This window comes from Elaeis guineensis, chromosome 4, assembly GCF_000442705.2.
Source record: "Elaeis guineensis isolate ETL-2024a chromosome 4, EG11, whole genome shotgun sequence".
Classification (NCBI taxonomy): Eukaryota; Viridiplantae; Streptophyta; class Magnoliopsida; order Arecales; family Arecaceae; genus Elaeis; species Elaeis guineensis.
This window is the reverse complement of record NC_025996.2, coordinates 24,010,342-24,024,681: the sequence shown is the minus strand read 5'-3', so window position 1 is coordinate 24,024,681 and position 14,340 is coordinate 24,010,342. Positions and strand designations below refer to the sequence as shown.

Genomic DNA, 14,340 nt, shown 5'->3' with positions numbered 1-14,340 from the left:
TGAAGTTGATACAAAAACTAGGAATTGGAAATTGTATAATCGTACATGCAAGGACATCGATTCCCACACAAACGTATTCAAAATTGAATGATTTACGATCCAACTGACAGGAAAACCAAACAAAAACTAAGAGTAGTTTGGTTCACTTAAGCATTTCTCACAAGTCACAGGTAACTTTTCTTTCTTTTTTTTTTTTTTTTTTTTTGAAAACAAATAACTTAATCAAGCCATCGAGCAACTCCATCTTCTTCACTCACAGCTGCAAGAATCTCAATGCGTACATCCAACACAGCCTGCACTCAAATACAATGAGCACAGAATTAAACAAGAAACAGAAGGAATCTCATACACAGCAAGAATGAGCTCAATCAAGGCATTAACAAGGTATGTGCGCCATGCTTAGAGAACAACAGTTTCATTCCTTCGCATCCATCTTGATGGAGACATATGATGTGGCTCGAATCAGGGCTGACAGCCCTACCGGCCCTGACTTCTTGGCTTCTTCCATGCCATCTTTTATTTCGTCAAAAAGTTCAGGAATATTCTAAATTGTCTATGTCATGTTTCTGCAGCATTTTATAGAGACTGAGCATTTACCTTCTTAAACACCAAAAGAAATGGCTCTAATACCAACTGCATTTAGCCCTCAGACGATAGTCTATTTCTAGCCAAAAGGCCAATGCGATTGTTGTATATCTCATGTTATGAAGAGATTACTAGTTTAACCAGGCAAAATTTTTCAACAAGATTCTCTATTAGAGGCAAGAGACTTTCATAGTCAACAGACAGCCATACCAGGTATTGATGCATTCCATACACAGCCTCGGACCTAAACTATTAGCAAATCCTATTATTGGTGATGGGCTCTAGTTTCATCATTCTACATATCAATTTAATTTTCTCAATTAACTTTCAAATTTACACTATATCTTCATCACGGCAAACTGAAGAAGAAAATGCTCATCCAAATCTAGATTAATTTGCTTATCATTCATAAACTATGGTGAGAAATTTGGAAAAAAAAAGGTTTATTACAATCTTTAAACAATCAGCATGTTCCTAATGATTTTCTTTTCATCTTCGTGATTTTTCCACATGTATGAACAACAAACTTCTCTCCTTATGAATCAACTCAAGATATCAAACTTTAGCATATGAAGAGCGCATAATCTTTTGCTTATGATTGCTCTCCTGGTGCTTCATCAAGGAACAAAATATCTTTTATGGAAAAATAGTTGCAGTGTAAACCTATTGACCCCTATCAATCCTTATTTTTTGCAATTCACATATATAAACATTATGACTATTTGATGCACAGAGAGATTAAGCATTACTAGTGAACAAGCTGGCCAATGTTTTTGCTATAAATTAGAAGCCATAAGATTGTAAGATTCACATATAGTGCCCGTAACAATCAGTGATGAATATGATACACATCTTCAGTCATACCATGTTGACGCTTAGCATGCACTGGCATCAGATAAGCAACCCAGAAAATGCATACTCCAATGCAAAATTTGTGGACAGCCTAATTGTAAATGGTCACGATGCAAAATACAAATTTTGATTCATACAAACACATCATACACTTAAGTGTCTCAGATACACACCAGTGTTAAGTAGAAAATACATATTGCACCATTTTAATCCTAAAGCAATAGACCAACATCAATATAAAATTTTTCAGAAAAGAAAACATTCTTGAATGTTAAGGTCTAGTTGGTTTTTCCTAAATTGGAAAATATCAAAAATATTGTTGTGTCTTAAATGTACCAGTCAATACATTCTAAGAAAGGAAAGAAACTGATAAATACCACAGCAATGTGTATCTCTTAGATATGGAGTATTTTGCTGACTCTACAGCATATAATACATATTTTACTGATTACCAAACTAGTACAGGTAACAAACAGGTATAAGATTTACTTTATGCAGCTAAAACAAAGTAAATGGCTTAAACCTTATCACTTTGAAAGATAAAGAAGATACATACCAATGGATTTCTGCAATTCACCAGTCTACATTCTTCCAACACAGAACCTTCTAGCATCCAACTCTCCCACACATCAAAATTATAACTTGCAAATACAAATTCCATTCTTCTATTAATCTGGTATCAGATAAGATAACTAAATTAGATCGAGAAATAAACAAAATTGTATTTATTTTCCGTAAGATATCATAATTACATTAGTTGTAGCATATCATTGTTCAGAGTTAGTTCACAACAGATATCATCATGTCATCATATGACTCCAGTAAAGTTATTGATAGAACAATTTTATAAAAGAAGTGAACAAAACAAATGCCAGAAATTTGTTCAAGCAAACAGCCTTGTGGACATGAATATTCAACTAAATTCAGATTTCCTTTACAAAGTCAATGGCCATGTTATTGCCAAAAAAATTGATGCTACATATAAATTTTCATGATAAGGGATGTAAAAATCAGACCAACTTCCATGCCAGAAGTGACTATTGCATGCTTTCCATAGCCAGGTGTCTATTGTCATTAATTTATAAGAAGTTTTTAAGGTGGGCAAAGCTTAGTGCTGCACTCAGTTCAGCATTTCTCAGGAAATTCACACTGAACCTGCTTCCTGATTACTGTTTCTTATTCTAAATGTTTCCAGAGCAATACCTTTCAGCACCAGTTTATAAAAATAGATGTTATTCTTGAGCCCAGAGCAACAAACTATTATTAACTACAATAAGGATGAAATACACTCCCGATAAAGCACTTTAAAAAATGCGAGCCATCCAAATAATGAAGACATGGCATTGAATGCTAAAAGGAATGCTGCTAATGAATAAAAGATTGAGATAGACCCTAATCGATTCCCATGAAACTCTCAAATACTGTAAACTTGCATGTTTCCATAAATAAACAAATAAAGGAAAGCTGATGGATGATTTTCTAATGGTGAGTGCAGTTGTACAAGGAACCCAATAGAAAAGCCTATTAATTATTCCTTTTACCTCTCATGGTTAAAAAGTTGTCTTTTACATTACTTGGACTCCAGTGTCTACGTCAAAGAATTCATGTTGGATATGTATTTGCAAGTCAAAACTCTTAGACAATTATCAAATTCCTTCTTTGCAACTTTAGATATTGATGGAAAATTGGCCTTTCTAGCAATGAGTTCCACCAATAGTGTGACCCTGATAGTAGGATTTGATTTTTTTTTTTCTTTTTAAAAAAGCTACATAACGCGTTAAAATAACTTTGTGAAATGTGAATTTCCCTTTATCCTTAAGCTAATTTTGTAGTTTGGATAAGAAACATGCACATTGAAACACTTAAAAAGAAATTTCAAAGGTTTCACTTATATAATATTCCAAATCCATCAAGTATATCCAATTTAGTTAAAATTATTTTTTCCTACATGCTCTTGAATCATGTTTTTCTCTTTTGCAAAGCCAAAAGCCTTGGTCGTGTATTTAAAAATAAATCCAATCCTTGCATCCATGTCCATGCAACACAGCTCATTTTAGAAAATATTATAATTTGAACATCCCTCAATTCTATGTCAAGTTTTGAAGCACCAAGGATTTAACTGACACTACATGCATGAGATAAAATTTTCTCTGATGAGCAATTGATCACGTAACGCAAGCTCAAGAGTTATAGAAAAAATTGCATCTTCAAGTTTGGATCCGGAAGGATAATTTTGAGAATGTTTTGTGTGTTCTAATTCTATTTCATGTTTTATTTGGAAATTTTAGAAAGTCCCAAAAGGTTCTCTATATGGAAACATTAAAAGAAAGTAAGGATAGCTGGTAAGTTACCTGAAAAAGTACAATGAAATATATAGCCATTATGTAATAATGATACCAACAACTAAAAATTATGGTATCAAGAAGATATAACTATTTATGTGTGTCTCATGTTTCTCTCAGGTTTTAATTAGTTATTGCAAGTAGACAGATGTCTAATGGCAGAAACTGAGATACTGTTACTATGCATTTTTTTTCCATCGTATTTGTTTATATTGGTTATCACCCCTGATGAGATACTTGTTCCACTCCAAAACTTGCTCCCAAAGTTTCAGAATATAAAAGAATGGTTCAAGGTCAAGTGAATCATTAAATAGCTAATACCAGTGCTGGGAAGTGAAGATCAACTTATAAGAAAAAGGTAAGAGTTGGATGATCTATGATCAAATGCCCTTGCTCAAGCTAATAACCATAACATGCACCACATGAAAAATGCAAAGTACTATAATGATCTTCATTCTGTTCTTCTAGAAATCAGAGTCATGTTTTTAAAGCCTTAACCATAATCCAATAAGCCTCACCAAATTGATGTTGACGTCATTCATCCTTCATCATTTGCTTATACTATGAGTTAAAGAATTTGTAATACCGGCTTCTCAGTATCCAATATAATATCATCCAACAATATCACCACTTACATATTATACCAATGCTGTATCTTATTTATCAAAAAAATAGAAGCTATATAATCTGACCTGCAAAAGTTTCCCGCCAGCAGCAAAGGATCGCAAACCTAGTGTGTCCTGAAGTAAAATGAGGTAAACAGACATCATAGGTCCGCAAGCAGGAGAGTAATACCAACTATAGTACATACTTGAGAAGTGAGAAAGCAGAAACATAAAGCAGAAGAAAGTTCCAAAACAAGACCTTGCTCCTAAAGGCAACAATAAATTGTGCAGCTGGATCCCTTTTTGTTACATTAGACATCGTATCAAGGAACCACCCCCCACCACCTGGAACTCTTTGCCTAGCCACATGGAACCCTGGACGGTCTCTTGCATGTAATGCTATAACAAAACCATCTCTCAGCAGCTCAACAGATTTTCTGCTAAGCCCTGTACTTACTTCCGTTTGTTTTTCTGGAGTTGATCCCATTGCTGATTCCACAAGACAAATCTGTTTATTTCTAGAATCCTCAGGAGAAGCAAACCGAGAACTTATAGCAGTATCATCCTCCCGACGCGAGGTGTAATTACAATCACTTTCCACTGCTGAAAAATCATCTGACTTCTGCTGGGATCTACGGCGAGCAGGTCTCTTTTTACCTTTCTTACCAGATCTACTGTGCCTTCCTTCAGATCTAGAGCCAATGGTTTGAGACAGACCTGAAGCCTGAGAGTCCTTCAATTGATGGACATCATTTTTCTTATAATACTCCAAGCTTAAATGACTCTCATCTGTCTGCTGCTCACCATCAGAAACCCTTGACTTGACTTGCTTCTCCGACTGGTCTTCCTCATACCCAGTTTCACTTTTTTCTTCATCTTCATCAGAAACAGCATTGTTTGGAATAACTCCATCAAAGAAAAATGACTGCAATATAGTGATTGCTTTCTCCCTGATTTCCATCCATACTTCTTCACTGTAATCTGCACTCCGAGGAAGTATTAACACATTTGGCATCTCTCTTACCTGAAGTCACCAAAGTATGACTCTTAGATCAAAAAAACAAAATCACAAAACTAGAATATCTGAGTTTGCAGTCACAAAGGATATTATAAATAATATGAAACAGATAAAATGGTGTGACCTGCTCATGCAATAATAATCTGTATTTACCATGGTTCACAGTTCTAGTACCAGGGCCTGGACTGGTCAGTTGGTGGCACAGTTTGATACGCCCCCATGCCATTTTGTATCAGGCCCAAACAAACAGCAAAGAGGGCGAAGGGAGAACAGAGATAGGAAAAGAGAGAGAGGAGGGGGAGAGGGAAGCAGAGAGAGAGCGAGAGAGGCCGCAGAGGGCTGCCGAGGCTGCTGGAGGGCCAAAGAAGGGGCTCCGTTCTCCTCCCAATAGAAAAAGGGGCAAATTATTTTGCCGATATCTAGTAAAGTCGAAGCCTCTATTTCGATCGGGAGGAGGGCAGAGCCCTCCAGCAGCCTTAGTAACCCTCCGATAGTTTCGATGGCCCTCTAATGGCCTCCAAAAGCCCTCTGTTCCTCTCCCGCTCATCCTCTCCCTCCCTCTCTCTCTCTTCCAAAGGCCCTCTGTTCCTCTCCCTCTCATCCTCTCCCTCCCTCCCTCTCTCTCTCTCTTTCCTTCTCCCTCTCCCACTCCTTCACCGGTTTCTCGTTTCGATTGCTGGAACCGTCCCGATTCGTTGCTAGCATGGTTCTGTACACCCCAAACCGATGGTTCGGAACGGTTCCACAATCCTTGATATTTACATAACACCTAGCTAGAAACTAAAGTAAATTAATTACAAGAAGCTTTTAAAAATAAAAAAGTAAGATGACTAGAGATAGATATAAAGATAAGATGAATCTCCCCAACATTCAAAACATTATCATCTAAGTGACATATACTCTATAGTTAGCACAAAATTTTCTGGGATATTAAGATATAACAAGGTACTTGTTTAGCTACGCCAATTCATCATATAGACTAGACCTTGACACATGTCACGAACATGAGAGGAAGCATAGACAGGTCTCCATTTATTCCATGAAAATTTTCTCTCTACTTTTAAAAGTCAGGATTTATTAATAGAAGAGGATATGATTAGATTAGGTGCCTATCCTTTTGGAGATTTATGAGTAGGAAGTTGAGAGCTCAGTTTCCTAGAAAGTCCAAGAGGGTAATCTACAGCTAAAAGCCAATGGGAGGAAACTTTTGACATTGCTACAGGCTTTTTCTGGGGGTAACTGCAAAAACTAGAATGTGATTCTTTTTTGTCCTTTTCTTTTCTTTGTCTAGCCAGTTGCCTCTCACATGGTCACAGGTGAGATGGCATCTAGTAATGAACAAAGGACATGTGGTAGGGACCTTCCTTTACCCCCCAGGCATTCCAACCTACTCAAGTTTTTACCAAAGTGATATGCAATTTATAAGAAGCACAACTATCTAGCATTTTCTCCATTCCACTGGATTTTTATCCAAAAATTTTTACCAAGAACCCAATTTTCTTCCATTATAACATCAAATCATTCAATATATGGGGCATCCTTGAGAAAGATCCCACCTAATTTTGCAGGCTCAACACCCGGGCTGCTCATTTTAGTCATGCTCACCCTTTGATTGTTGACTATCAAGGTCCAGAGAATCGGCACCGGAAATCATTGGTAGGTTACCGCTTTGGCACGAAACAATTGCCACACACCCCTTATTGACAAAAGCTTCCAGCACTTTTCTCACTCCTAGCGTTGGCACCGCTTGAAACCAGATAACCTAGGTCGTTATCAGATGATACGGTATAGTTGTGCTCAGTTCAAACTGGTACGAATGGATTCACCTCATGTACCAACCTAAACCTCAGCACTGTACTGGTACCTTACCATTACGATACCATACAGCATGGTATGACAAACCTTGAGAGATGTCTTCCTTATGTTTCCTTCCTCCTTTCACCATTGCTTATTGCATGGTCGATGTAGCTTTCTAGATACAAATATGACCTCTTCTAGTATATCCGTGTGTAATATTTATGATTAGTTGCTACCAATAGGGACACTAACACACATGGATAACAACATGAACATCGATGAGGTTCCCATCAATTTATTGTTGCAACTTGCAATTCAAGCTATTTTAGATGCACATTTCTCAATCCATCCTATTGTACCATATAAAACAAAAGCTTATCGACATAATATTCCATCCACAAAGGTGTACGAAAAGTTCAACTACTTTTATCTGAGAAGTCAATCACTCCTAGCTAGTTCACTTTTGCTCCCTAAATGGTTTCTTCCCATCAATTAGGGTCGATCGACAACAATTATAGATGCTTAACCACAACAAAAGTGGGTTAGGGATGCACAAGAAAGGGGAAAACATGATTACTCATGGAGTTTTAATTAAAGCTAGTCTTCCAACAACAATATAAACATCACATGGACAAGTACTCATTAGTTGTTTCTCCAAGAAGAAAACACATTCAAGAAATCGATAAATAGCACAATTTGTCCAGCATCTAAAGGTAGCCATGGTCTATGATAAATAAATTTTCATGATTAGAGAGCGTAACAACCAAGGGATGGAAGTAAGTCACTACAATTTATTAAGAATTTAAGTTTCATTTTATAACTAACAAATACTTACTCATGAAACATGTCCAGGTCTCACAGGTGAAATAGTACATTTAATGGAACAGTTTATTTAACCTCGCTGAGGAAGGCTCATCAAGCCTAAGCTACAAGATTAAGAAAGTAATAGAACTTTTTTGCAATCAGCACAAATCATTGAAGAACTCAAGGAAGGACAACTGAACATCTTTCAAAAATGTTTTTAACACTCAAAATTGTCACCATTGACTAGTTTAAAGATTAAAGTAAGTGGTAGTTGGGACACCCAACCACTACACTAAATTGTAAGGTACAGCAACCATTTTACTGAGTGACACCATTTATCGAGCAAGCATGAAAACTTACATAGGATATGTGAAAAACAAAATATGTTGTTCCTAAAAATATGCCTTTATAGACGGTAGCTCAATCATATTACTACTCAGACCTAAATAACCACATGTAATAAGAAAATAATTCATACCCTAAGACTAATGCTCATACCCATGCTTCCATCCACTGTGGCCCCTCAGCACCATCTAATGCACAACCAGCTATAGTTCCATCAATCAAAAGCTGTTTTAGTGCACAATCATCTATTAGCTGACTGCTACCTGTATTAACTATAAATGCCCCTGTGAGAAAACCAGTTCATTGTAAGTTGAAATTGATGGATAATTGGTACAAAAGCAACCAAACAAATTTAGATTATAAATACGAAGAAAGAGGCATGCTGAGGATTCAGAAGACAGCCAGTAACTAAAAAAGAAAAAGAAAAAGAAAAACTAATGACCACAATTACAAGAAGTGCAACTAAAGTTACCAGGCTTTATATGCTGCAGACATTCTGCATTAAGAATATGCATCGTATCATTGGATAGCGAACAATGAAGTGAAACAAGATCACTTGCTGCCAACAGGTCATTGAGTGTGTCCATTCTTCGAGCGGCAGGAGGAAATGCAATAGAAGGCCTTCTGGACTTTCCTTTGCCCTATACAAAATTGTATTACGGTAAAGTCTAGAATATGAGATGAGATATTAAACACATCAGAACTCTATAAAACTGTTCTACTTCAAAATCATTCAAGATGCACTTTTTAGGCACACAATTTCATGAAAATTTTACAAGCAACTTAGACCATAAACCTCACCTTTAACCTGTGCCCATTCTACCAATAATTTCTATCATATGAGGTTGAAGTCATGGAGATCAATGTTACCACTATAAGCTTATTTGCTTTTGGCCAACAAGGCTAGCTCAGTAAATTGGCATCCTCTCCGCTTGGGATAGGACCAAATGTTAGGAACCTGGTGGTGGCATGACTACCATATATCCCACAAAAAAAAGGTTTGATTTTGTTAGTTTTCCTTCAACAATGGTGGCAACCACAAGTGCGGCAAACTAAATAATTCATAAAAATAGGTGAGAATGAATTAAAGCTGATGATAATGATGATGTACCAAGAATGCACAAAAATTCAAGATGGTCTAGACATAAAATATAGATGAAAGTTTATAAGCACCCAGTATGATTCTTTAGAGCACAATTTCAAATATTTATTTTTCTGGCATAAGGTACAAATCAAGGCCTCATAAGCTAGGGACCTAGCAAATTCTCTGAAAGAGACATTGAGTCAAATGCAAGGAAAGCCATGGAGAACTAAACAATGAGGTTCAGGTATGCTATAAGAAAAAACATCTATAAAGAATAACATATTAGTTAAATAGTTTTTATTTGCGTCCATAGAACATAAGAATATTTTCAAAGATAGAAAATGATAAATTAGCAATCAAGAAGTGCTCAATACCTAAGGTCTAGATAAGCATTCTTTACTACAAGACAAACCATAGTCCATAGTTAACTAGGAAAACTTGACCAAATCTATAAAGCTGCCGAAGTCTGCCAGCATAGATCCATGCCCTAGTGAGGTTTTTAATGCCCCATTATAGATCGGGTCTCCAGGCTCAATCAGATCAAGAGAAGAGAAGGATAAGCTTCTACACCCATCCTCGATATTCCCCTCTTAGATGACCCACACACCTCTCTGCCTTCCCTCTTTTTCCCTAATGCTAGCTCGTGTTGTTGGGCCCCTATTAACAAGCCCCCTTTGCCCGTTCAAAAGAAGACCCAATCACCACTTCCTGCCTCTTTCCCTCTCCATCTAATATTGGCATCTCCATTTGCCTATGTATATCCTAGTCCAAATCAGGTAATTTGGGAGGTTGGCAACACAGGAAGGATGGTGGGAGTGGGGTCATTAGTCATTCATCAAAGTTGGCCCTAAAGAGAGGGAGCTTAACTATTGGTTGGAGGTTAGGTAAGAGAGATGAGGAGGAGATGGAGGAGGAGGTGCACCTTGGGTTTGGCCATTTAGGGATGGGTGGAAGGGGAAGCGGGAGGCTATGTGATTGGAGGGTGGATTATATCAAAGGTGCTCGTGACAGGGTGAGCTAGGTGGAGTAGGAATTAGCAACAGAAATTTTGTTACATGCTGGGTATTCAGCTTGTTAAACATTATTATATTTTAATCAATCTTTCAATGATAAAGTTGAGTCTGACAAATTATTACTTCAAGCATTTCCTTTTGGCAAACCAAAAAGTGGGACAAGACTTGCAATCAAAAGATTCGGCTTCTAGCTGATTTTGCCATTCCCTTCCAGTGTTATATGGTCAATAACATTTTCTGCATGATCTCTTGTATGTTACCATATACTTGTTTTTTATTAAGAAATCATTCAGGCCTTTATTTCGTAATAAGGATCTTATGCAAGATTCCCCTTTTAGATCAGGTCTTGCTAAGCTTACAAAAGACATCCATATTAGTTCCCAATTACTTCTGAATCCTTTTAAGCAAACAGTAGGATCCTGAGCCACATATACTCGTTTCCAATAAATATGACTACTCAATCCCGAACTTCGATAGTTTTTGTGTTTCATTAGGACAAGAACTTTTTTTCTCCAGAAAGGAGATAAGAACGCTAAATTTTTGGATGGAGCATGGTGAAACAGGATAACCGCATACATTGGATTGGACTATGAATTGTAGATCACAAAAATTTAGAAAGGAAATTGGTGTGGCACCTTGTGGTTCAGATCAAAGTAGAGGACGCTCATCTTGAATGCCAGGCTCCTAGTAGCGAGGCTGCGGGCAGACGCGGACCTCCCTATGATCCCGAGCACGAGGCCACGGCAGCGGCGCATCCCCCGGCAGAGAGGCTGGATGGAGCCGAGCCAGCCAGAGGCAGCGGAGGAGGAGGAGGAGTGGCGGGAGAGGAGGTGGGTCCGGCGCAGGAGGCCGAGGAAGAGGGCCATGACGGTGTCAGCGACCTCCTCGGCGCGGCCAGCGTCAACGTGGACCAGGCGGAGGCCAAGGTCCGCGGCGAGGGCGGAGTCGACGGTCCGGTCGGAGGAGCCGAGGCAGAGGATGAGCTGCCAAGGGCGGAGGCGGCGCTGGGCGGCGCGGGGGAGGAAGGCGAGGGAGTGGACAAGGACGACAGCGGCGGACTCGATCCGGCCGTCCGCGAGGCGGGAGAGGCCGACGTGCTCGACGGCAGCGACGCCGGCGAGGCCCTCCTGCTCTAGGGATGGGTCCTCGAGGCAGTTGAGGGAGACGACCAGGGGGAGGTCTGCCGCCATCCGATTGGGATCCGACGGCGAGCGACCCGCTCTGCTGCTGTACCGCCGCATGCTATTCTGCTTTCTCTCTCTTTCTTGGGATCCCTCTCTTTCTCGACTGCTTTCTACCTTTAGCCTCTCTTAAACAGTAATTATTGGATCCCTCCTTGAGCTTCTGTTGCTTAATATTTTTTGCTTACTCGCTTTATTAGTAAGTAATCGATCGATCTCTCTCGTTCGCTTTCTTGTTCCCGTGCTTGGGGAAAAAGAGGAGGAGGACGACGGGAGAAAAAGAGCAAACGGGTCACGGGTCGGAGGAGGGTAGGAGGATGGGACGAGAAATGGCCCTGGTTTGAACTATTACCATTCGTGTCCTCGGGGTTAGGTGGTGTGTAGTGGGCCGGGCCAGCTTCTTTATTAGAGTGCGTGTAAAGAGTATTCTTTGTGCGCAGGTGATGCAAAAAATCCGTGGGATGTACCATCCATTGATCTACATAATTATTATTTTTTTATAAAAATATAATATTTTATAAATTAATTTTTATTTAATAAAATTATTTTTATTTTAAATATATATTTTAATTTTGAATATCATAATATTATCTCAGGTGTCATAATTTTTTAAAAAAATATAAATATTTTTATCATTTAAAATTTTTTATGATAAAAATATTTTTATTTTTTATAAAAAATAATGATATCTGAAATCATTTTTAGAACTATCAATTTGGATCTTTGTCATGTAAATAAGATGGATTGGATTCGTATTTTAGCAATCCGTCTAAAAATAGATTAAATAATCCATCCTATTTAAATTGACGAATCAGAACGAATCGAAGCATGCTGACCCATCTCTTTATATATATATATATATATATATAATATATATATATATATATATATATATATTAGTCAGCCTCAACCTAAAAAGCCCAAACCCAAATCCCTTCCCCTTATCCCCTTACCCTTATCCCTTCCCCAAACCTAAATTCCTTTACTTTCTTTTGTTTTTTTTTTTTTTATTTTCTGTCTATTCCATTGTTATTCCCTCTGGTCTAATATTTTCTACAACCAAAAACAGCGTTAGTATGCCCTTTATAGATGGATAGAAGTGATAAAAAAATATTTATCTATTTATCATTAAAATAATTTTTCTCTTTTCTATGATTGTTGGTTGTGGCAAGTTTCATCCACATCTAATCCTTCATGGCTGAACCATTCTTAAGTAGAGCAATTGCACAAATTTTTCAAGCTACGTGGATCACCATCACATGAGTACCGGAAGAAATCTAAGTTGCCTCATGCAACTATTTTCAAACCTCAAAACTAATACCAACGCTATTTTGCTGAGACATTTAAGGATTTTCCTCTTTCAGCATTAGCGCTTTTGGATTCCTTACTTGCAATAGAACTAGAGAAATGGGGAACAGCAGCTTTTGCCTGTAAATTTGACTTTTTGTAACTTGCAATTTAAATCACGATTGTTTTCTTGAACTGTAGATTGGAAAGCATCTAGGTTTAATTTATGGCTTCTTCCTATATATTCTTGCACAATAAAAATATAATATTAATAATTTTTTTTTTTACTGTTTATTTTTTTTTTTAGAATTTTGGTAGGTTGACCCGTTTAACCTACGATCCATGGCGGGTTGGGTCGGATTGAGATTTTTCCAACCCGCCTGTTAAACGGGCCACCCATCCCGCCCGTTTAAAGACGGGTCAAGATGGGTCGAGGTGGATCGGGGCGGACCGGCCCATCTTAACAGTTTTAGTCATATTTCACCTCGGATATTATAATATGAGAAAAATATTTTTGTCCAACTACTTTCCAACACGCATTTAATTTCCGCAGGTCATTTTTTTATTTGAAAATTTTAAATGATAAAAATGTCCCTATGCTATAGAAAAATTATGACATCTGATGTGAATATTATGATATCCTGCAGGTCGGATGTCATAATTTCTTGCAAAAGATCCAGGTATTTTCGTCATATAAAATTTTTAAACAAAAAAATCGATTTATAAGCATTAAATACGTATTGAAAAGTGAAAACTATGTGGACCAATCAAACGAGGCGGTGAACTCCACGTTGGATTTTCTACACTGCCCACGGGTAGAAAGAATTTCTCTCTTGCAAATAGGGGCCGACTTAAAGCTTGTGTCGATGCTTGCTTGAAGCTAGAGAAGAGGATTGGTTGGGCCTATGATAGGGTCGAAGTATCTGAGGCATGAGAACACTCACCCATAGCGAAATTATTTATGCACTGCAGGCGATGTAGAAAATCCGATGCGATGCACTATCTTATCAATTGATCCACATAGTCATCATTTTTTAACACATATTTAATATCTGTAGATCAGTTTTTTCATTTAAAAATATTGTATGATGAAAATATTTCTATTCTTTGAAAAAATTGTAACATTCCATATCCATATTATGACATCCTGCATCCAGAAAGTCGTAATTTTTGTCTATAGGATGTCATAATATAACACAAGATGTCATAATTTTTGCAAAGAACAGGGATATTTTCATCATTCAAATTTTCAAATGAAAAAACTGATCTGTAAGCATTAAATGTGTATTAAAAAGTTGTTGGACAAAAATACTCCTTTCATATTATAATATCTTAGACCATATTATGAATCCTGAACCATATTATGCCACAGAATGTCATAATTTTTTTCAAAGGACAGAAGTATTTTTGTCATATAAAATTTTTAA

The 14,340-nt window shown here is 37.5% G+C and overlaps 1 protein-coding gene across 1 annotated transcript; it reads right to left on the bottom strand.

Moving 5' to 3' along the window:
- Positions 1–60: 60 nt before the first annotated feature.
- LOC105043327 (C-terminal binding protein AN-like) lies at positions 61–11,892 on the bottom strand. The gene is made up of 7 exons (XM_019849659.3): positions 11,081–11,892; positions 8,821–8,989; positions 8,502–8,632; positions 4,644–5,408; positions 4,472–4,519; positions 1,994–2,110; positions 61–293 (listed from the first exon to the last, which is right to left on the bottom strand). The coding sequence occupies exons 1-7, from the start codon at positions 11,684–11,686 to the stop codon at positions 219–221; spliced, it is 1,911 nt and encodes a 636-aa protein (XP_019705218.2). The 5' UTR covers positions 11,687–11,892; the 3' UTR covers positions 61–218.
- Positions 11,893–14,340: the final 2,448 nt, after the last annotated feature.